Source organism: Gymnoscopelus braueri (genome assembly GCF_963280865.1).
Source record: "Gymnoscopelus braueri genome assembly, chromosome: 13".
Taxonomy (NCBI): Eukaryota; Metazoa; Chordata; class Actinopteri; order Myctophiformes; family Myctophidae; genus Gymnoscopelus; species Gymnoscopelus braueri.
Genome location: NC_137615.1, coordinates 19159383 through 19183610, shown reverse-complemented (window position 1 = coordinate 19183610; position 24228 = coordinate 19159383). Strand labels below are relative to the sequence as shown.

The window sequence follows — 24228 nt, the reverse complement described above, 5'->3', positions numbered from 1 at the left end:
TGCAAAAACAGTATGTTGCGTGTGTGTAACCCCCCGCCCCTCCTCCCTCCGGGTGCATTTATGACACAATCCAGCAGATGGGGCAATTTCCCCAATTTTAAATAGGTTTTTACAATCATTAGGCCTACAGCAGCAGAGAAGACTTTCCTTCTTAAAACAATAACTGTTTATAGTTTTTTCTCTGCTTGAATAAATTAGTTAGCATTCTGACCACCACTTAGAGGTTTTTAATCGAGGCAGTGGATGAGCAGTTCAGTTCTTAAATCCCTGGCTTATAGGCCTAAATGCACTATAATTGCCCTCTATAATTATTAAGCTAATTAACTTATTAATTCATAAGAATGCTAGTTCTTTAGTTTTGTTTCGGTTAAATTAAATGGTCAAATGACACCAACTTGCAATGGGGGGTTCCCCCTCAAGTAAAAGATGAACTATGAATACAATTAAGAAAATAATTATTTCTTAATTTTCAATTGTATTAAGGCATTGCATTATACCTGTAAACCCATTTTGTAACTGTAAATCTCATTCTGATTCTAAAAAGTTGTTCTTAATATACTCCAACTCCATACGAATCAACCAAGCAAAAAAGTAAATTTGTTCTACATCAGAAAACAAGTACACCACATGCTTCTATTACCATACACAGCAGGGAGAAATGTATGAATCTCAGGTAATATTTACTTTGTGCACCAGTTTACTTTATAAAGCAGAGTGAATGTAATTGTATTTTTGTGGTATAAATTGTATACATGTTGTACCAAACCCTTACGTCATACAGTAGCCTACTTACATTAAAGTAAGGACAAGTTGAGTTGAAAATGAATTTATTAATTGTACCAGACCTATCTATGGCTAGTTTGACCAATTCCAATACTATTTAATTAGCCAAGCTTGTAGAACCTCTCTCTCTCTCTCTCTCTCTCTCTCTCTGGTTCTGAAGACATGGCATGAAGATGTAATGGCAGCAGAACAGATGGAGACTGTTGCCGATGTCTAGCTGGTTTTCTTCCTCCAAGGTGTGCAGAACGTCATGGAACAGCCAGTTCACCGCCATCCATAAATCCCTCCAGAGCTTTTCAATTCTTTAAAAAGTCAGATGTAACGTTTTTCATTTTCTGCAGTTCTCCCTCACAAACAAACCCACCCCTATACATTCTTGGAAACTCAGCATGTCTGTCTATATCTCAAGAACTGTTCATTCATGTCTTCACACTTAACGACTGAGTAGTAGCTGAGCCCAACTGTCCAATAAAGAAATACTACTGGCATAGGACAGTCGAGGGTGAGCTGTAAGACCTAGCATCACACCTGGAGTAAATGTTTGAAGGACCTACAATAAGAAACATCAGATACATGTGCATATGTAAACATTTTATTAGACATGTACATTTTTCTCGAGTGCAAAATCTTCAAGTTGCGAGAACACTGAATTCAGAACTTATAAATGAAAAACAAGTGCAGAAAAAATAAAATGTAACAAATACATGGACCTGAATGTGACTTATATGAAGTAAGGATGCAGATAAAGAAAACTTTATTGTCCACTAAATTTAACATGTAATGGAAATGTGCCTTTGGCACACTGGCAGCCAGTATACAATAATACAAAATATCATTAATACATATAATACAAATACAAAAAATGCATTACCATAACACAGCAACAGTGATCATGGGCTGTAGGGATTAGGTCGTAGAGCTATTTAAACATTTCTTATTTAAAATATCCACTGTAGATGGCACAAACTCGTAGATGGTACTCCAAGCCTCCTGCCTGATGGTAACAGAGGGGAGGGGAGGGGAGGGAACAAGTGGTTGAAGTAAACGGAACCCAGTCCCCACCTCCCAGTGACATGTGGAGTTCCGCAGGGAAGCATACTAGGACCTTTACTCTTCCTGTTATGTGAACGATATGTCTTCAGCTTGCAACTGCAAGCTGTTCCTGTTCCTAGATGACTCGGCTCTGCTGGTCTCGGACAGGGACAGGCTGCAGGTTGAGAAAACTCTCAGCTCTGAACTCGACACGATCCGCATCTGGCTCGCTGACAAGAAAATATCATTACACCTGGGTAAAACTGAATCCATTCTCTTTGGGTCCAGTGCTAACCTTAACAAGGTTGAGAGCTTCACAATCAAAGCGGGTGTTGAAGTTATCTCAAGAAAGGACGAAATTACCTACCTGGGTTCCATCTTGGAGGCTAACCTCTCTGGTGATAAAATGGCCCAAAGAGTGATCAAAAAGGTCAACCAAAGAACACGCTATTTGTATAGGATTCTCCCCCTAGTCAGTATGAATGATTCTTGCAGGGGCCCTCATACAAGGTCATTTCGATTATGCATGCTCCTCATGGTATCACAACACCACCCACCAAGGCCTCAAAAATAAGGCTCCAAACTTCCCGAAACAAACTAGTAAGGCTACTTCTTGGCCTCAAACTCAAAACCCATCTAACCCCGGCTCACTTCGGTAGGGTTGGATGGCTCAGGGTTGAGGACAGAGTACAGCAACTTGCAATGGGCCTAGTCTACAAAATACGACACAACATTGGGATCCCCCTGTACCTGTCAAAAAACTTCAAAAACGTAAATGAAGTCCACAATCACAATATCAGAGCAACAAAAATGTGGAATGCCCTACCGAAAGGAGTAAAGGAGTGTAAAACCCTACTAACTTTCAAAACTGCCCTAAAGAAACACCTTCAGGAGGCTGCAATTACAAACTGGCCCCTGTCAAAGTCTTAACCTACCCCCCCCCCCCCACCCCCGAACTCTTCTATTTTTCCTTTTTTACACATTTCTTATGTGTCTTACCAGTAACCTGTAAACTGACTGTATGACGTTCTCTTTCGTGGTCGAGACTGGCTCTCCACTACATATTATTCAATATGTACGGGAACTGACCCCCAGGGGCAGTGCTCGTGGATACTCTTTAAGACACATCACATATGGTGGCCCTGCCCTGATTTGCAATCAGTGGGGTATTTAAGCCCCACCCCAGCAGAGCCACTTCGATTCTTTGATTTCCACGAGTGCAGACGCTTTGTGGGCTCAGTTTAAGACGAAAACAGTACAGAACGGGTGTTTGGCAGCGTGGTCCACTTACCTTTGGTAGAGAGCAGGTCTGGCGAGGCTCCTCTCGGGACGCTTCGCTGTCATATTTCACACCAACAAAAGTACATTCCTGGCGCGCGGCGTGCACCCTGGTTCCGAGTCTGACCCAGTCAGAGGGCGGATCAGGGCGGCTGCTGTTCTGCTCGAGTGACCAAGTGGGAAGCCGTCTGTCGGCCGAACGCTTGGATCGCCGGCATCGCCATCGCCGCGGCTGCAGCCTGGTTCCGAGTCTGACCCAGTCAGAGGGCGGACCAGGGCGGCTGCTGGTTTGCTGGAGCGACCCAAGTGGGAAGCCAACCCCGTGAAGCGGTTGAGCGCTTGGATCGCCGCCACGGCGCGGTACCGAGGTAGACCGTAAAACCCGAGCGAGGCTGACCCAGTCGGCGGACCTCCGGGCCATCTACTGCCGGTTATCATCACCGCCGCGGTCCGAGAAGCCCTCGGCGGAGCCAAGTGAAAAGAGAAACAAACAAACAGAGAAAAGTTGCAGCGTGTCCCTGGTTACTTCCGCGTTGACGCAACACGCAAGGCGTCAACGTAGGGGGAGGGGCCTAGGTGCGCCCTAGGAGAGGGCTGCACTGTGCCCCACAGGTCACAAGAGGGCAGTGTGGCGCTAGGTCAGGAGTTCTCCTGGCAGTCACTGCACTCGTTGCAATTCACTGACTTTGTATGAGTATATAAATATACAAATAAATACTTTCACGGTAAATAAGTGAAATAAAGATAAAGAGACACTTGGCTCTGCTCATATACTGATAGAGTAAGTGTATTAATATACGAATATATAAATGGGCGAATATTAAGTATATGAGTATACAAATATTCGAGTATTGAGTATATAAGTGTATGGATATACAAATACATACGTTTACGAATATATACCTATTTATTTAGGTATATAGATAAGCATACATGGCTTAAATAATATAGCAAACATGGCCAGCCCAGCGCCCCACGTCTGTCTGGGCTGTGGGGTAAAGATGCCCTTGGAGGACGGCCACGATAGATGTATGTTTTGCTTGGGGATGGATCATGCGCGCACGGGTAGTCTGGACCCCTCTGCGTGGATGAATTGCTTTATCCTGCCGGCAGTCGTTTTCTCTCCAACCCACGAAGCGGGGGGCACCATATATGGTGTGTTGCACGGCGGAGCCGTCCACACCTAGGTGCAATTCTGCATTGTGGCGCGCGTTCCACAACAACGAAAGAGTTTGGAGTAGAAATGTCAGAGTCTTCGTGTTGGAGCGCCTCAGTGCGGCTGCAGAGTTCAGGTGCAACCTCTTCCAGGGGAAGATGGAGACACTAGAAACTCTGCTGGAGACACAAGACAAACTGCTGGACATTGAGTTTGATATGGGCATCCATCCTAACGAATAAAATGTATGTATACAAATATAGATGTATATATATATACATATGAAAAGAAATTGGCCTTGCCAGCTAAGGCTAAGCAGGCCAGGTGCCTGTCGTCTAGAGGCAAGCCGTTTCCACTGCAACCCAACAGACTGAACGTCCCAGGGTGGCAGAGCCGCACCATACGAGCGTATTGGTGCCAGGTTCGGCAGCTTCTGCGTTCAGGTGTAATAACGCACTATACGGCGTATCGCTGACGGGGTCAGTTCGCGCGACCGTGGTGTAGTTCTGTCTGTCGATCTGCCAGTGACACAGACAGGACGTGCTGGTCTGTTGTACACAAACTGGGCGGCCAATCCCCGGCCATTATAGCCCGCTATACGGCGTATCACCGGTTGGGTCGGTTTACGCGTCCGTGGCGGGTCTGCCAGGGGTCCCCTGAATCAGTCGTTGCACGCTATACAGCGTATCGCCGACTGTGTCGGTTTACGCGCTGTAGCGTAGTTCGCTGGAGAACCGGGTTTGGTGATTCCAGCGGAGCACATCCGTACTGTCAGGGGCGAGCGGAGCGCACCATATATGGTGTGTGGCACGGCGGGGCCGTCTACACACCTAGGTGTAATTCTGCGTGGTAGAATCCGGTCATCGGTGTGAAGCCACGGAGTAAGCTCCTTGCTCATCCCGAGAATGCACAGAGCCATGGCTATCCGGACGCAGCTAGCCAAACACAGAGGCTATTCCGTCACTGTATCAGCGCGCGCTTACGCGGCGCTTGCGTGACCATAATAGCCCTGACCTTTATGGAGTATGGCTGCTCTCCGGCCGGTGAGGCGCCATCGGTGGCGGTCCTAGTCCAAGCTGCGGCAGGAGGACCGAGCTTGTCCGATGAAGCGGCCTATTGAGCCATCGGCCATGTTAGGCCAAGAGGCCAGTGCCCGGCTACAACGAGCTAAGGAGGCTCGTGGATGTGCACGGGAGGTGATGGCAGGAATGCTCCGGCGGGGCTGTGAGCAGCTTGCCGAAGTAATAGAGTACTTTCTCCACCACTGGTGTGGACAGTCATTATAGCCTGCTTTACGGCGTATCACCGATTGTGTCGGTTTACGCGTCCGTGGCGGGGTCCCGTCAGTGGGAACACTGGGCGGGGCGTACTGGTGATTTTCAGATTGAGGGCCAGGTTGACCTGGAGGCTGTGCCTACGCCCTTTGGGGCTGATGGCAGCCACGGCACACATTGTGCCCCCGGCTCTCCTGAACATGCGGCCAGTGCATTCCTTGTCATTTACAGTCATGCACCATACGGGCGTATTGCTGGCGGGGTCTGCTAACGCGTTCGGGTATGTAGTCCCGTCAGGACGGTGACACAGTGGAGCATGCAGAGACTGTCAGGGGTGAGCAGAACGCACCATACGGGTGTGCTACGGCATGGCCAGTTACGCACCTGAATGTAGTTCTGCAGGGCGGAAGCCGGCGTGGTCGTGTGAGCCACGGAGTGAGCTCCCTCCTCATCCCAAGATAATTGTGTCGCTGCGCTGGGGATCAGCCAGTGACACGACGGTCCCAAACAAGGGCAACATGTAAATTACCCAGTTGCCGAAGGGGGCTCGTGGCCCTCTCACGGTAGGCCAGCAGTCCCCCCACAGGAGGTGGTACCGTGTGCCTTCAGTGCCTTGCGGCATGGGGCATCTGAGCCTGTGAACACTTGGGCTGCAATGGCTTCTCTCGAGGCAGCATTCTTGCTGTTAACTTTCTCAGCTACAAGAATGTCCCTGTCGTTTATGAGAGATGCTGACGCTTCCTACATGGCAATGCTTGGGTGGTGCTGGTGTCAATCCCTGCATTCCACCCTATGGCCTGATCAGAGTACGAGTCAGTCGATTGAACTGCACCCTTCCCACCCCCTCAGGGCAGTGAAGCAGGGTTGCAGTCACTGTTGGGCCCTGTCAGGGCCTTGGAAGTGTGTATGGACCTAACTGCCTTGGGCAGATGGTCTCCAAGGCTGGGCTCCCTCAATGGGTTGAGAAACAATCCAGCAGGCGTATAGGTGGGCAGGTAGGCCAGCCCCAACAGGAATGTGTGCACATTCCACACAGGGCCTCGCTGCCTCATGGGCTTCTGGCGAGGTGCCCCTCTATCTGAGATCTGTGTGACGGCTCCTGTTTGACGCCGTCCGCATTTATCAGGTTCTACTGCATGGGTGTGGTAGCCAGCACCCCTATCACTGAGTGCGTGCTGGGCTCCGCAGCAGGACATGGCCTTCACCAGTCGTATCTGCAAGGAGAATTGTGGAGTTGCAAGCTCTGTCAGTCCATGAGGAGCTTTGCAGGTCTAGGCCCAGATGATGGAGGAGCAGTGTTACGCCCCATCCTGGCCTTTCTCCCCAAAGTTCTCTCAGAGGTATATCCCAATCTGGTGTTTGAGCTCTGTCCCTCTTTGACATGCAGACAGATGGAGTACAAAGACAGAGTCGGTTCCCACTCTGCCCTGTTAGAGCTTAGTGTCGTACGTCAGGGCCACACAGGCCCACAGAGTAACAGACCAGCTCTTCGGGTGCTGAAGCAGGAGTGCTTGGACCACTGGCAAAGGCTAGGCTGTCCCGCTGGATCACAGAAATGATCCAGCAGGCATACAGGCGGGCAGGAGTACCAGTGCCGCCTAGGTGCGGGCACACTCCACCCGTGGGACGGCGGCCTCCTGGGTGCTGTGGAATGGTGCGTCTCTGACAGAGATCCGCACAGCAGCAACATGGTCGACTCCGTCTACATTCACCCGGTTCTACCGACTGAGCGTGGCAGGCAGCACCCCATTCACGGAGCGAGTGCTGGGCTCCAGGCGGTGGAGCAGGTCATACTCACCGTGCCTCCGAGACCCTGGCTCCCGTAGGACGGGCCGGGCTCGGAGTGATGTCGTGCATAGTAAGCTAGCCCTGCGTCTTGCGGGCTAGGTGGCTAATCAGTTGACTGGCCTGTCGCCAGCTGGGCCTAGGTAGCGTCTTGCGCCTAGGCCACGAGCATTACATACTTTGTTGGATGGTAGGATTTTGGAGCACGCTTGGGCTCTGATACTTCGGGCTTAAACTGCTTCGGGCAGCCCCGGGGGCGGCTGGGTCTGCTTATTTCCTCGCGGTGTGTCTTAGAGAGTTCCCGTACATATTGAATAATATGTAGTGGAGAGCCAGTCTCGACCACGAAAGAGAACGGTGGGTTACATCCGATGTAACCCTGGTTCTCTGAGTGGAGAGACTGGCTCTCCACGAATCAGCCGCTCCGAAATTCGTGTCAATCAAAGTTAATCGAAGTGGCTCTGCTGGGGTGGGGCTTAAATACCCCACTGATTGCAAATCAGGGCAGGGCCACCATATGTGATGTGTCTTAAAGAGTATCCACGAGCACTGCCCCTGGGGGTCAGTTCCCGTACATATTGAATAATATGTAGTGGAGAGCCAGTCTCTCCACTCAGAGAACCAGGGTTACATCGGATGTAACCCACCGTTCTGTATAGTAGTGTATATGTGTCTGTCTCTTACTGTATATGTCATCATGATGTGTGTGCGTGGGAACTCATTTTAAACAAGCTTAGTACTTTACGAGTTATACAATTTAGTAGACCTTGTATTGTCAATTGTACTTCCTTGTACTGTTTCTCATGTCTTACTAAATAAAGTACATCAATCAATCAATCAACAGCTTGAATGAAGGGCGAAGATGGTGGGTAGAGTCATTGTAAACCTGAATTGCCTTTTTGGTTATGGAGCGGTTGTCCTGAAGTTGCAATTGTTCGTCTCCAATGATCTACTGGCCTGGTTGACTACTTGGGTGAGCTTGTTCCTATCTTTAATTGAGAGGTTCCCATACCAGGAGACAATGTTAAAATGAGAACACTCTCAATGATTTGCTCAGTCTATATAGGATAGGATAACACTATTAATCACGGAAGGCAGGAATTCAGGTTGTTACAGTAGCACAAAATAATGCAGGTAAAAAGTAAAGGTGTAGAGTCGACAATAAATTCAGTATACTAAACCATGCACATGCACGCACATATACCCGCTTGCTAGCACACGCACACACACATACACTGTAAAAAAAAACTGTAAAAAAGCATGGAAATGCTGCAAATTATACAGTGAAAAACTGTAAATTAAAAAAACTATGAAAAAATGTTTAATTTACAGTGTTATTCTATAAATTAAAATAATGTGTACGTAAAAGCATTTTATAGTGTTTTTTTGTTAAAATAACAACACATCTCTGTAAATTTACAGATTATTGTAATATATACATTGAAAAACTGTAATTTGAAAAAACTATACAATATAGTAAGAATTACACCATTACAATGTAAAAAAAACATGTTATAACAGGTAGATATCTTTTTACAGAAATAAACTGTATTACGTTTTACTAATTAATATGTTATTAGTTGTCGTATATTATACATTGAATCCCTTTCAATTTCACTGAAAAATACCTAACAATTTCCTTATTTTTTACTGTAAAATCCACAATATAAGTCTGTAAATTAATGGTTTGTTTCTGCAAGATTTACATTTTAAAGTGTAAATACAACAACCATTTACTGCTGAATTAGCATAAAACTAACATTTCTGTAACATTTACAAGCAGTTGTTGTGTTTTGGACATTGAATTCCACTCAATTCCACTGACAAATACAGGTCAACTAACGCCGTTTAGCTGTAAAAGCAGCTAAGGAAACTGATTTATTTATTGTTTTCCAAAAATAAACCCTATTACAAGCTTAGGAAATACAAAGGTGTTTGCACTGCGGCCATTTTTTATTAAGAGTTTTACAGTGAAAGCAACATCTAAATACTGCTGTAAAGAGATTGACCTGAGAAAGGTAAGTTCCCTCTCTTTTTTTTTCTCCAAAGATACATTTCTCTCATTTTCATATTCAGTATTTATAGCAGATAAGTTAATATATTGTTTTATTTAGCTCAAAACAAAGATAGGAAGTATGAGTGTTGTAAAGGTGTATGCATAGTGAAATAAATCTAACCATTATCCCCCCCACAGGGATTCAGACAGACAGACAGACAGGCAAGTAAGTACAAGGATTCACTCATCTCTCTCTCTCTCGACAGGTTGGTAAAATATAAATGGAGTTGAATGTATCCAAAGCAGTTCCAACTTCAATTACAGTGCAGCATCATATGATAAGTTAACACACCCTCAAACATCTAGAATCTTTTAACACCTAGAATCTTTTAAATCCACTGACATCTGAGAAAACCTTGGCACTTCCAAATAGTTTGTCATTTTCTGTACAAAGTAGCACAAGGGACATCTTAAATACCTACATTTATGTCATATTACAGTACGCAAATAGGTAAATCTTTCCCCTTAATATACAGTATGTCTTTGAGTATGCCTTGAGAGAATATCCATTTCCATATAGGACCGATAATAACTTTATATTTGACGTTTAACCACTTGAGCCCCATCATCCATATTCAGGGTAGAACATTCACCAAAAATAGCAGATCTACAAGCTCACAACGCGTCAGCTTGTAGATCTGCTATTTTTGGAGAAGAGATTTGGTGTAGATTGTCGTTAAACTGAAGTGATATTGATACATTCCAAATATTATCAAAGTATTCTGCAGCACCCCTGGACTTGTGTCAGGGCACCCTAAGGTGCATGGGGACTGCCCATAAGTCCGACATCCCATTAGTCCGACCATTAGGTTTGCGTGCAGTTAGGGTTAGGGATAGGGTTAGTTATAATGGGGTCGGACTAAATGGGCTGTCGGAATAATGACACATCACCCACTTTGAGAAACACTGCTCTAACTGACCCTTGGTGTTGAGTTGGTTTTGTGCCTGTGTGTCAAATAAAAGTGTACCAATATGTGCAAAAGATGTTCCCCTTTAAGCCATATTTCCCTGATTGGACCTGTTAGGCCCAGGTCCAGGGGCCCAAAGGTCAGTGTATAGAGAGGCATGTTTCATGAACAGGCAAAGTAGGCAAATCTGAGAGCCTTAGGTTCAAGAGGGCTCATTGGAGTCCATTGATTGCCAACCCCTAAGCTTGATTTGCAAAATTCCCTACACCTGTTGAATTCCCTACACCTGCCATCTGATTACTTAGTCCACTTTTCACAGTCAGTTTGCACTCTTCAGACATTCAACACACATTCTCCACAGACACTGCACAAGGACTTTCCAGAACCGCCGATCCCCCCGGTATGCTCATATATGGGCATTATTAACCAGGGATCTCCATATACGTATGGGCATAAAAGGGACATGGACATCTCCATGTATGTGCATGAAAGGGACACAGGCAGACAGACAGATACAGAGATCTCAATATATATTGGGACACAGGCAGACAGACAGATACAGCAGTGGTTCTGAAACTTTTTTGTCTCAGGTCACCCCTGTAAATAACTTTTTCATCTAAGGCACCACTGCATTACATTGTTACTTTATAGAACCTTATTTTATATCATATTGCTACGTAAATATGTAAATCTTTCCCCTAAGATACTTTATGTGTCACAAGGAAAACTTAAGAGAATAGTAGTTTCCATTACGACAGATTGAAAATAACTTCATACTTGACAAACACTCCAGCATCCCTATTCTGGGTGGAACATTCACCCAAAATAGCAGAGTTACAAGCTCACAACGCGATTAAACCCTAGCCCCCTGTCATTAACTATAACATCATCCAGAGATGATTCTATACTGGATGTTTGTTGTTGCCCAGTCCCTTTTACACTGTAGGTAAGAAGGGCATTTGTTGTCAATATGTGTTTTGTGTTGTTCCATAAGCCAGTTTATAGTTTAGATTACTTTTTCCATGACAATGTTATCTCCTCAGTCATATGGAAATTATGCATTGTAACAGTGTTGGTTTCCTGTAAATAAAAACAGACAGTTGTGTAGTGTGTGCACATTCATTGGGTGGCTGGTTGGTTGTGGCATTTATATACTGCATGTGTGGGAGGCCCAAGCCATCTCAGACACAGAGGCCCATAGACTGTTACACAGCGAAAATAGCAGATCTACAAGCTGATTGTTGTAAGCTTAGTGATCAGGTCTAAAATAGAGATGCCAAGTTGAAAGTGGTATCTGTTTATCATCCATCCATCCTGCAGTCAAAAGGTATTGTCCTCAAAATAAAGTACAAAAGATAAAAAAAATACTTTATTATGCAGAGAGGCCCATTTCATCATTGTAATTAAATAAATACATTTTTAGGTGGTAAAAGTGTGTCTGATTACTTGATGTGCTGCTGGGGGGATTAACCTATAATAATACATAGAATGTATCATTTATACTTTGTATTAATAATCTGAATATGCAAACAAACTAGTGACTAAACCAGTCAAATACATATTTGCCTCTGAGATGTAGAGTATCATATTATGGAAATAATCAGGTCAATACTTTGGTTAATCTGTTCCATAGGCCTATAGCTGTAATTTTTTTTGTATTCTTATTGTTTGGCATTATATTAATTGTTAATCAATTGTAAATGATGGAAGGAATAGTTCCAGTTTTGCCATTACAGAATAATGTCATTTGATACATGTGCTTTGAGGCCATTTTCAATTTAATATGATTTCCATTCAATTTACATTCCTGTAAAAATAACCTCCCTCCTCTGTTCAATTCAAAAAACTGCCTCCTCAAATCACAGAGCAGAGCAATCAGAAACACCTGGGAGGTTTAGACAGAACAAACAGAAGGAAGTAACTGGTTGCAGCCCATTCTGTGCTTAGCTTACAAGCAGTGAAGCACAGACAAGCCTAGACAACGCACCTGTTGATTTATTTTTCTTAAGAGTTTGTTTTGTCAAAACTTTAACTAACTAACTGTTAGTGAACTGTCATTCTCTTCATTTGCTGTAATATTAACACAAACAGGTGTTAATTCTGCTGACGTTTTCTCCTTCCATTCTGGATGTTTGGCAACGTTTGAGCAAGGTACAGTAAAACCCTATTTAGCTCAAAATGATCACATGCCGTTTTTGCAGCTCTAATATAGAGACTTTGCGTGGCTATATTTTGCATTGTAAAATACATAGAAACGAGTCATGCTTATTCAAATGTGAAGGCCCTGGCTGCAAGAGGACATTTACAACTTATGGATCGTTTAGAAGTCATTTTTACCGCCATCATAATGTCCCTGCACTATTTCACTATGTGACTGTCAATTTCAGACAGTGAAAGAATATATTTCACACTTAAAACAGCATTTGCTGGAGGGAAGAGTTGTGACATGTCCGGTTACTGGATGTAAAAATACATTTAATGTGAAGTCATCATTTACTGCTCATATGTCCAGGAAACACAAAGGATATACGTTTGACAGTATGCTTACAGAATCTCTACCTTCTGAATCTGCTGAGTCAGCATGTGACAATGGGAATGCTGCCCCCCAGAGCTCAAATGATGCAATTGATAGCATGGAATTACCAAATAATTTCAATGAGGCTTATCTTAGAAATATGTCTCTATTCTACCTAAAATTGCAAGGGCAACTCCTTCTTCCAGCTTCAACAATACAGACAATTGTCGAAGAGATGCAGAATGTGTATGAGTTGGGACAGGATTACACTTTAAGTAAATTACATTCACTTTTAAAAAAGGACATGTGTCTAACAGATGATGTCATTACTAAAATCAGTGACTGTGTGAAGCAGTCAGATCTGTTCTCTGTCTGTCATAAGGGACCACTGAGGACAATATATTCAAGAGGCCAGGCATTCAAAAGCATGTTTCATTATGTGGAGCCTAAAAAAATACCACTAGGAACTGATGAAAATATGATTCCACGGTTTGCTTATTATGTACCTGTGAAACAAACACTAATTGGCTTATTAGAATCAGAACTATGGAAGCATTCAGTGTCACAACAGCAATCTTGTGAAACAGACTCAGATGTTTTTAATGACGTAAGTGATGGAAAAACTTTTAAGTCCAACCCGTTCTTTATAAAAAACCCTGGATGCCTAAAATTAATTCTGTACCAAGATGCTTTTGAAATAGTCAATCCATTGGGCTCTGCAAAAAAAAAACACAAGATTCTTGCAGTCTATGTGACTCTGGCTAATTTACCTATTCATTTGAGATCCAATACTGATCACATGTCCCTTGTGCAACTTTGTATAGAAAGTGACTTGAAAACATTTAAAAGTGCTAAAGTTTTCTCAGAGCTGTTGGTGGATTTAAAAGATTTGGAAGAAAATGGAATCATTGTAGGTGGTGATACAGTAAAAGGCGCCCTGTTTAGTATTCTTGGGGATAATTTGGGTTCACACGGCATTGGTGGATTTGTTGAAAACTTCAGTAAAGCCCAGTACTTTTGCAGGTATTGTGAAATCACACTAAGAGAGTTTCAGAGTGATGACCCAAATGTTCTTGGTCCACAGCGCACACCTGAATCTTATGACACTACTGTTGGTGACCTAGAAGCAGGAGGCAGTGAGCACATCAAAGGCATAAAGGTAAACTCTGTTTTCAATGCACTAAAATCTTATCATGTATGCCAGCCAGGTCTACCACCTTGTTTAGGCCATGACATGTTTGAGGGTGTGTTATCATTTGATGTTGCACTGTACTTGAAGTATCTAATTAAGCAAAAGAAATGGCTTACTTATTCAGATTTGAACCGACGTATCAAGCAGTTCAAATACAAAGGGTCGGATGCTTTGACAAAGCCTTGTGTTGTCAACTCTAAGGTATTCAAGCTTTCAGGTCAAGCCGTCCAGAATTGGAATTTTTTACGGTTGTTGCCTGTATTAATTGGTGACAAAGTGAAAAACCCAGATGATGAAGTCTGGCAGTTAACTCTCCAGCTTAAAGATATCGTTGAATTTATATGTGCACAAAAGATTTCGTCAGCAGAGGTAGCCTATCTTGAAATTCTAATACAGGAATATTTGGATTCAAGAAAGACTTTGTTTCCTAAGAATAAACTAAAACCAAAACACCATTACCTGCGCCACTATCCGGCATTAATTTTGAAATTTGGACCCTTGATAAGATTATGGACGATGCGCTTTGAAAGTAAACACTGTTACTTTAAGAGATGTGCCAGGCATTTGAAAAACTTTAAGAACATCTGCCAAACTTTATCTGAACGACATCAGCTGTTTCATTCATATATCATAGCTCGGCCAGGATTAATTCTGCAAGTTAAAGACAGTTGTAGGTTTTATCAAAATCTCTACAGTGAGACAATTCAACATGCAGTGAGAGAGTTTTGTTTTTCAGAAAACAATACTATTGTTTCCACTGACATACTGTATAAAGGCACATCTTATAAAAAAGGGCATTTCCTTGTCTCACAAAATGATGAGTCCATGGAGTTTGGAGAACTGCTCATGATTTTAATTCAAAATGATGCAACTGTTTATTTTGTGATGGAAATCCATGAATCTCACTATTATTCTGAATACCATCTATACTCAGTGAGAAAACCGAGTACAAAGTTACAATGTCTTTACATTAATGACTTGGTAGATTTTTATCCTTTAACATCATACATTCTTAACGGGCACCAAGTCATTCCGCTGAAACACAGTGTGTTGTCGAAATAAACATTATCTAAGACACTGTGATGGAGGCCATGCACAAGAAAAAAAGAAAATGCATATACAGTGTGTGTGTACATATATGATATATATTGTCAAATTACTGTAGTCTTGTCATTAATGCTTTTGAAAAATGTAATGTTTTCTTCCCATTCCAGCAATGGAGGAGACATTCCTACACAACGCCATTACTGCGGTCCTACCTGACCTTTCAGAGGTCATTGTCAAGATTCTAGAAGAGAAATTACAGGAATTGGGGGTGGAGACATCTGATGATTTTCAGTTTCTTTCAGAAGACGATTTGCTGTCATCATTGAGGCCAATTCAAGCCCGAAAGCTCCTTGAGGCTTGGAAGCAGAAATGTAAGTAAATTATTGCATTGTAAATATGGCTTAAACTTGATTTATGTTCCATAGCACGCGCACATATACGTACACAGGAAACGTATGTCTCTGTATGTGCACATACAGTAAATTGAAATGAAGACGCACAGTAAAATGCATTAATATAAATGAAATGTATGTGTGTTTTGCAGACCAGACTCCTGAAACCAGCTGCTCAGGTAGTGGTGGTTCACCTGGATGCCCTGGTCCGTCATCTGGGGCGTCAATATCATCTGGTACACACTTTGAGTGTTTCTTTTGAAATACAGGATGCAAGTGCCAAAGTAATTCGGTGATATACAAACATTCATATTGTGTAACTTTATGTGTATGCCTTTGTATGAATGTGTTTTTCAGACCAGACTCCTGAAACCGGATGCTTAGCTAGTGCTGCTTCACCAGAATGGCCCGGTCCGTCATCTTTGGCATCAGTATCATCTCGTGCAGCTGCATCATCTGGTGCATCATCAGGACTGTCTGCATCCTGTCAGTCTTTTTCACCAAGAAGTTTATCATCAAATGATTCCATCATCTTCCGAAGTCCTGACAGAGACTGGGTGGAGAGCTTCATGATACCGTGGGATCAGTTCCCAGATGAACTTATCCACTCATTGGAGAGAGGAGAAGGACCATCAAGTAAACTGAGAAAGGAGATGATCCGGATTCTGGTCATTGCAATGAAGAAAAAATGTTCTCAGTTAGGGTCCAAGCACGCAGAGGTAGTTGCCAAAAAAATGGTGGAAAAATACCCCAAATCTCTGAAAGATGTAATAGCAGGAGATGTCCCTGGGACAGGATATGACTCTATAAAAAAACAATTGATATGTAGGATAAATAATCAGAGGCGACCTGAGATTCCCCACATGAGGAAACGAAAGCTTGGTGAATCTGATTCTGGCTCTACCACAGACGAAGTCAGTCCTGAACGAAGAGCAGCAGTCCAGGACACATATGGGTGCATCAACTGGCAGCAAAAATTATTGCCCCTAGGAGAGACCACACAGAGCCAGCTACAGAAGAAAGCTAAAATGAAGATGATGGAGGATCAGCAAACTGATGTGGATCGAGATAAAGTCAAAGGTCTAATGAAGGCGACTTTCTACACACAACGAAAAGAGGTAAACCAGGGGAAAAGCATCAAGGACCTTCTGGCAGAGTGGCCATTGTGGTTCCAGGAACTTGGCATGGTGGTCCATTTCCAGAATCTTACTGGAATTGAGCTGAAAGAGGTTTTCGGACGGAATCTGGAAGTCAAGGGAGAACGTCTCCTGAAGTACTTGAACCGCAATCCTCTAAAGATCAGCCAAAGGTACATGGACGCCCACACAAAGTACAAATTGATGAGGGGAGAGCAGGGTGGTATGTCTGATGATGTAAAAGAGATGGTGCTCCTTCTGATGGCCTACTTTAAAGAGAAAGAGGACGAAATGTTCCGTTATGTGGAGCAAACATGCCTGGCACGGGAAGTTCAGATGGACAATGTTCCCTTGACTCCAGCCATCATTGTGTGTGGTAAGTTTTTTTCTTTTTCTTTTTTCATTCTACGGTTCTGTCTATTGTGTAAAACACACATTTTAAAATCTAAAAACGTCTCAATGTGTTTGTGTTACATTTTATTTGAATATTACTTGTTTTTTAATGTGTTTGTGTTACATTTTATTTGAATATTACTTGTTTTTTTGTTTTGCTCCTTTTTTAGGGAAGTCCTGCTATTCAGCAAAACGTTATATGCTGAGTGTTGACCAAGTCATTGTACATGACAACATTCCCACCTTCGTGTCAGCAGTGTGCATGATGTTTGGAAGCTACTATTGCTTCAACATCCACTACCCATCAGCGCTGGCATCAACCCTGGAGTTTCTTCAGAGGTGTGTATTTTTTGGTTTGCTTTTTCCTGCATTTTCACTTAATTTAACTGAAAGAAAGTAGTGCTGCCTGATTAAAATCTTTGCCATATGAAGTTGCTTTAATATAATAACTTGAATAGAAAAAGGATCAACTTTAGTTTTTTCTTTACATAGCTGTTTTATAATCTATGCATTTCTTCTGTGACTGCAGGTGTATGTTCTCAATCAACCCAGAGAAAGGCACTAAAGTGGAGAGCAAAAAAGCACGTCTCAGTGTCAATCCTAGGGTGTCTACCTTGATCCAGGCTCTGTCGGACCATGAGTGGCGTGATGTTTGAATGGTAAGATTGTTGGCCACACACACACACACACACACACACACACACACACAAACACACAGTGAGATGCGTACATAGATGTACATGCATATGGTAAGTACACGCTCATTAACGGACATTTTATGTCCACACGATTAGAAAGTACACTAACATTACAGGTGCAGTTAGGTTACATTCACAATCTCATGGCACATGTCTTCACGATACAACAAGAATGTCACTCAGCAGTCTCTCCGCCATATATGGTGGCAGAGACGGTACAACACTTCGCCAGTCCTTTTGCCCAAGCTGTCAAAACCCTCCAACAACCAGTCTGGGCATGTCCCATGCTGGACCACCAGAGAAGGCATAGTTCCGAGTCCCAGTCTGCCCGGTGACAAAGTGCCCTCCGCAACCGCTCCTATGGACCTCCAGGGCCTGGAAGTCCACCCACCGCTGCTCCAACGGCGGATGGACACACCGCAGGGAAGCCGCCAGGTCCACTTGCCTCTCCCCGGCAGCTGTTCACGGGAGGGACGGTCAGGTGCCAGTCGCCGATAGACTACATCGGCAGTAGTGCCTTCCTGTTGATTGTGATCAATCACGAAGCCACAGAATTGCAAAATGCATTCTAAATCTGCACCGACTACATTAACACTCGTAGTTAGAACGGGTGTGGATGTTGGGTGATGCACGCACGCACACACAGTACTTAGATATACACACCCATTATTAATATATTTTTTCTTATATTTTCCCAGGTGTCATCCATCAACCAATGCAGATAAAGTGGAGAAGACAAACGTCGTCGTCGTCCCCCCCCCCCCCACGTGAAACTTGACTCCAGGAACCTTTAAACTTTAATATGCAGTGCACACAGATGTGTCTTCACACACACACACACACTGCACCACCGCCCTCCAATCTTTTTTTTGTTTTTTTGTTTTTGGATTTGATGTACACAAAAGTATATGCTAGGGTTTAAGTTTATAACATTTTTGTTTATACAACTTGTTGTAATTTGACACTTAAATAAAATTGAAAAATTGAATTGAAAGTACATGTAAGACATGTTTAGGAGCTTGCCCTCCTTTTTTGATATACTTTTTATTTGTCTTCGTACAAGCAGTCTAAATGTTCTGGGAAAAATGTCTTGCTAATTAGGTGGAGAGACAGTCAGACCCCATGTTACTGATACACTATAATAATCAGAATTTAATCATCAGAATTTACAGCACCTATCTTTAAGACCTTGTAAGGAATGATGTTATTCCTAGCCTATATTGTAGGCTACATTACAACATTTTCACAATTTGTAAGTACATAAAATGTATATGTTTATAGCAGTTCAAGCTCATTCTTGAAAATAAAGTTATTGCAGTATTTACAATTTGTTTTCACTGTGTCATTAATACAACTTTTACAGTTGAGCACTGTTATTGAATTGAATGGAACTAAATGTACAATAAGCGACAGCGGCATGTAAATATGAATGAATTAATTGGTGTAAAAGCACCCTGATAATGCAATTTCTGCAGAATAAAGCTATTGTATTTACCACTCTAAATACAGCTGCATGTAAAGGTTACTATATTTACCACTATAAAAACAAAAAATTGCTGCGAAAAAAAAGTTTATTTTAACTATTTGCAGGAAAAAAATGTTAATTGAGACATTTTATAATGCAGCTTTTACAGATAAAAAATGTTATTTGTAATTTAATGGGATTTCATGTAAAATCTACAAGAACTTTATGTAAAAGTTACTGTATTTACCACTATAAAATCTAAAATTTCTTAGAAAAAAAAGTTAATTGAGACATTTTATAATGCAAAATCTACAACAACTGCATGTAAAAGCTACTTAATAATTGGTTGAATTAAGCAGAAAAGGCTTGTTGTATTTACTGGTTAATAATGTAAAATAAAACCGTTTTATACTGTAAAATGATTTTACAGGATTGTGTTGTAAAGTAGTTACAAAGTTTTTCTGTATTTTTAACAAAATTTAAATGGCAACCCGGCTGCCAGTATTTTCCTGTTTTTTTACATTTTTTTTTTTTACAGTGTAGCAGTAGTGGCTTAGAGCCTCTGCCTGATGACCAAAACCCAGTATCTTTTCCCCTTTAGGCTAGTGGTTAAGATTGGCTTGCACATTGGAGACCCGTGTTCGAATCCTGGGCGTTATATTGGCGTTATAATAAAATCCTGAATAACTGAGTAGAGAAACAGAACAAATGCATCCGCTTCCATATAACTTGTGATGTGACAATAAAGTTGAAGATTGAAGTTTGCAGCATGTATATAAATGCTGCACAGGCCCACTTGACCTCCATTTTGGATCAAGATGGCAGAAAGAAACTAAAGATAGAGGAAAAGATGGGAGTATGACTATAAGAAAGAGGATGGCTGGCTGGAGCTTCAGGCGTGAACCCCTGAAGGGAGAACAACAGCGACCTGTTTGTCTCTTTAAAGGAAAACGTCTATTCACAACTAAAGCCACATATTGTATAGTATAAACATAGACATTGCCTGTTTAGATTTTCTCCATATCATTAAAATGACACTGAACTTGTCGCCGTTATTACGATCCCTCATCTAACTTTTCATGTTAAAATCGACTTTTACATGCAGCACTTGAAAGGATCTCATTATTTATCTCATTTATTTATTTATATTAAAATCCTAAACTAAATGGCACTGTGGTTTTCACAAGGCTGAATGATCTACGCCCAGCAAGTTTCAAATGTGTTTTCCCACACTTTTTAAACCTGAACAGCAGGGAATGAGACCAAATACAAAACATAATGTGTGAGTGATCTAAATTAAAACAGCGGTTGTCAAACTTTTTTTCATGTCAAGGACCCCCAAATGTTTTGCCCCATCTGAAAATATTTTGTGCAGGGGACTTGCACATACAAGATTCGTGCTGTTAAAATGTTTTAAAAATATTAAAAAATGTTGACTTGGGGACCCCCTGGACCCCTGAGGGACCCCGGACACCGCTTTGATAACCACTGGTCTAAAAAAGACCAGTATAAACCATTTACAGAAAAAAAGGGTCTACATTCATGTGGCCAAAGTTGTGAACGGACAATGAGTAATGATGCCGGTATGTTAATGTTAGCTAAGGTTAATGATCTCCAGCGAGCCCTCAGTAGCGTTTTGAAGCTTGTCGTTGTTTTATTCATTGGCATTTTGTGTAAAGCATGGAACGTGCCACAGACAGTCAATGCCATACCTGCTGTGCTAAGCATCACGAGATGTGAGTGCAAATCTAAAGCTGCTGCACTAACTGAGACAAAGCACTCCTCCTGGGGCATATAACTCCCCGTTTCAGCACATTTGGCCGTTCGGTAATTAATCTTAATTCGGAGACAACAGCTACAGAGGAAGCGTGTTGTATTGGGCTCGTATCGCCGCTGTCAGGTGGAAACCTCGTATGTCAAGAACAGTTCGTTTTCAGGACATGGAAGAAAATAATTTGTAAAATCCACAGACACACTTTCACAAAAATGTCTTTCTAAAATAGCAAAAATAGCAGATCTACGGGCTCGCAATGTGTCGCACACGATGCATTGCAAACTTGTAGAGCTGCGATTTCCCCCACTTTTGTGTGAAACTGTAGTAAATGACAGAAGTAGGGCATTAATTTACGAATATGGAGATACAAGGTTTCTGCCCGAGAGGAACAATATTGTATGGTATCTTATGCAGAGACAGGCTGGTTGCATGTCATGTTGTACTTTTACTGTAGTCCTTCACAGAAGGGGAAGGGGGAATGAACAGAAATGGCCTGTCATAAATGTACAATGAGGAAATATATCGTCTCTGACGGGTGGAAACCTCATGTCCAAAACTGTTACTTTTCAGGATTCAAATAAAAAAACATCAAGAGTAGCAGATCTATAAGCTAAAAACATGTCGATTCGCTCCATGTTTCGAGCTTGCGGATCTGCTACTTCTGATGCTTTTGTGTGACACTGTAGCATGATCGAGTAGGGCGTTGATTCACGAAAAAACGCAAAAAGCTACAATATGGAGAGAAGAGATTTCTGCCCGACAGAAACGATTAGTATAGGCCAATGGTTCTCAAAATGAACCATGAGTCCATGAGGGGGTTCCAGGGGGTCCCCAACAAAATGACAATTTAGCATCTAAATCAGTTTAACTACTTTAACCAGTGGTTAACGACTTTAATCAAAAAAAGCCAATCTACAAGCTCAGAGCGTGTCACGTACTGATCTGCTGCTATTTTTGGGGGAAAATTGAATAATCTTGAAACATTATAATAACACAAATCTTATGGGGGTACCTGGCACGAAATCTTTGCAAATATGAGTCCTTGGCCTATATCAATTTGCGGGTCTTTGACATGAAAATGTTTGAGAACTACTGGTATAGGCTATCATCGCTGTTAGGTGGAAACCTTGTATTGTAATGCATGTCCAAAACCGTTACTTTTCAGAAAGTGGAGTTATTATTTAATCACAAGCTCTTGTTAATGTCAAGGTGAGAGTAGAACAGGTCCCAAGCACAGGATGATAGCCTACAGCAGTTTAACTCAAAATCATTTTCATAAACTAAAGGTTCCAAACACAAGCTCACTCCAATACAGGATTATTGACCAACAACTCCAAATGTAAACAGAGGGTTGTATATAAGCAGAGAACTAACTAGACACAGGTGAACTCAAAGTACAATCAACACAGGATTGGATGATACGAACAGAACACAGGTGAACAAGTTAACCAATCAGAGTGGGATGAGACAACACAGGTACAAATCTACAAAGGCAGACAGGAAGGCCCAAGAACACTATGACAAAATAAGATACAAAACACATGGGGACAGACTAACACAACTACCTGGTACTGGTAATGGTCAATGGCTGTGCAATTTGAGATCAATAGCTCCAGGCACTGAGGAGAACCGGGCAGAACAATTTTTGGTCTCAGAGGTTTGGTCTCAGAGGTTTGTGGAATTATAGGAGGATAAAGGTGGAGGGGAAATGGTGATATGTTGGTCTGACGCGTACGCATTTAGGTCTATTTTATCTCCACGACTACAACAATAAGGATATGTTGATGAATATAAATGCAAACCATTGAAGAATGCTTCTGATATGAAATAAAAATGAGTCCCATCCATGATACAATAATCTTATCTGCAAGGTTTGTTTATGCATAATAGCTTTTCCCCCCAGTCTTATTTCCATAAGGAAAGGGGTGTTTGTGTCACATTATATTTATGATGTGTCCACTTGATATGGCACATATATAACTCAAACAACTTGTAATCACTGATTTGAGACCAGCCATAAATATTTGAAGACCGCCAAACAACTACAGTGTAGACATGACATTTGTACAGAGCTGTGTAGTCGGGTCTAGGGACCCCCAAGGGTCCTTGAGGGGGTTTCCAAGGGGTTCACAGCTAAATATTTTAGCCCTACTTTGGCTATTTGAAAATAGCCAATCTACAAGCTCCCAAGGGGGCTAATTTAGAGATGACAAAAGCTTTTACAGTGCCAATTTAAAATTAATAATAATAATAATAATAATAATAATAATAATAATAATCTTTGAATAGTTTTGAAAATGTTTAACAACACAAATCTTATCTTATGGGGGTCCCCCTGGCACAAAATCTTTTCAGATGGGGGTCTACAAGCGTTGTGAGCTTGTAGATCTTCTATTTTCTGCAAATTTCCCCCCAGAATAGGGAGGCGAGGGTTCAACTGGGTAAGTGGATGAATGTGGCACCAAATATATCGCAGGCTGGGAGAGTATAATCAGGTGGGTGTGTAAATGTAATTGTAGCAGTTTATTGATTTAAATCACTTTGAAGAATCCATACAGCAAAGATTAAAAGTCGGGCATTTGAATGACCCACAGCATACCGAACGAAGAATAATGCTAATAAGAGCAGGGCTGTAAACCCACTGAAAGTGTTTTTCATCCATTCAGAAAGTCTGCAGGGGGGGGCTTGTTGTTTAATAAGTAAAGCACAGTGAGTCATTTTATACTACATCTACACATCCTCCACAGCATGATAAATGTGCTGCTCTCCACTCATTATTATGTTCAACAGGATCATTTTCACACACACACACACACACACACGCACACACACACACACACACACACACACACACACACACACACACACACACGCACACGCGCACGCACGCACACACACATGCATGCGCACACACATAACACATAACATACATACATACACTATAGATACATAGATACATAGATAGATAGACAGACATACAGACAGACAGACAGACAGACAGACAGCCACAGTGAATCAAACATGGTCCACAGACCCCTTGTCGCCTTGGAGAAGGGCGCCACCACCTCCCATGGTGGACGCTGCTGGGCCTCCACCCACTGCAAGACAGGCTGTAGATCTGGATCGCTCTCTTGCTCGTGTCGCCATTCAGCGTTTGTCACTGTCTGCAGCTCCCTGCAGACGACCTCTTCGACCCGTCTGACGGCCGCGCACTCCTCCCCCTCCGCACGCCGTTCCAGCTCCCGCGCCTCTCTCCGCTCGCAGTAGCGGCATCCCTTCGCCGCACACGGCCGACGCGAGAGGGCGTCTGCGTTGGAGTGGCGAGCCCCAGGCCGGTGCTCAAT

General features: G+C 42.6%; 1 protein-coding gene across 1 annotated transcript; it reads left to right on the top strand.

The window, feature by feature from the left end:
* Positions 1-15195: 15195 nt before the first annotated feature.
* Positions 15196-18397, top strand: LOC308099447 (uncharacterized protein; the record flags this gene model as incomplete). Its single annotated transcript, XM_080448190.1, has 6 exons — positions 15196-15397; positions 15571-15654; positions 15776-16930; positions 17118-17286; positions 17477-17606; positions 18344-18397. 5 exons carry the CDS (start codon positions 15196-15198, stop codon positions 17601-17603), a joined length of 1737 nt encoding a protein of 578 aa, XP_080304316.1. The 3' UTR covers positions 17604-17606; positions 18344-18397.
* Between the last annotated feature and the right edge of the window lie 5831 nt (positions 18398-24228).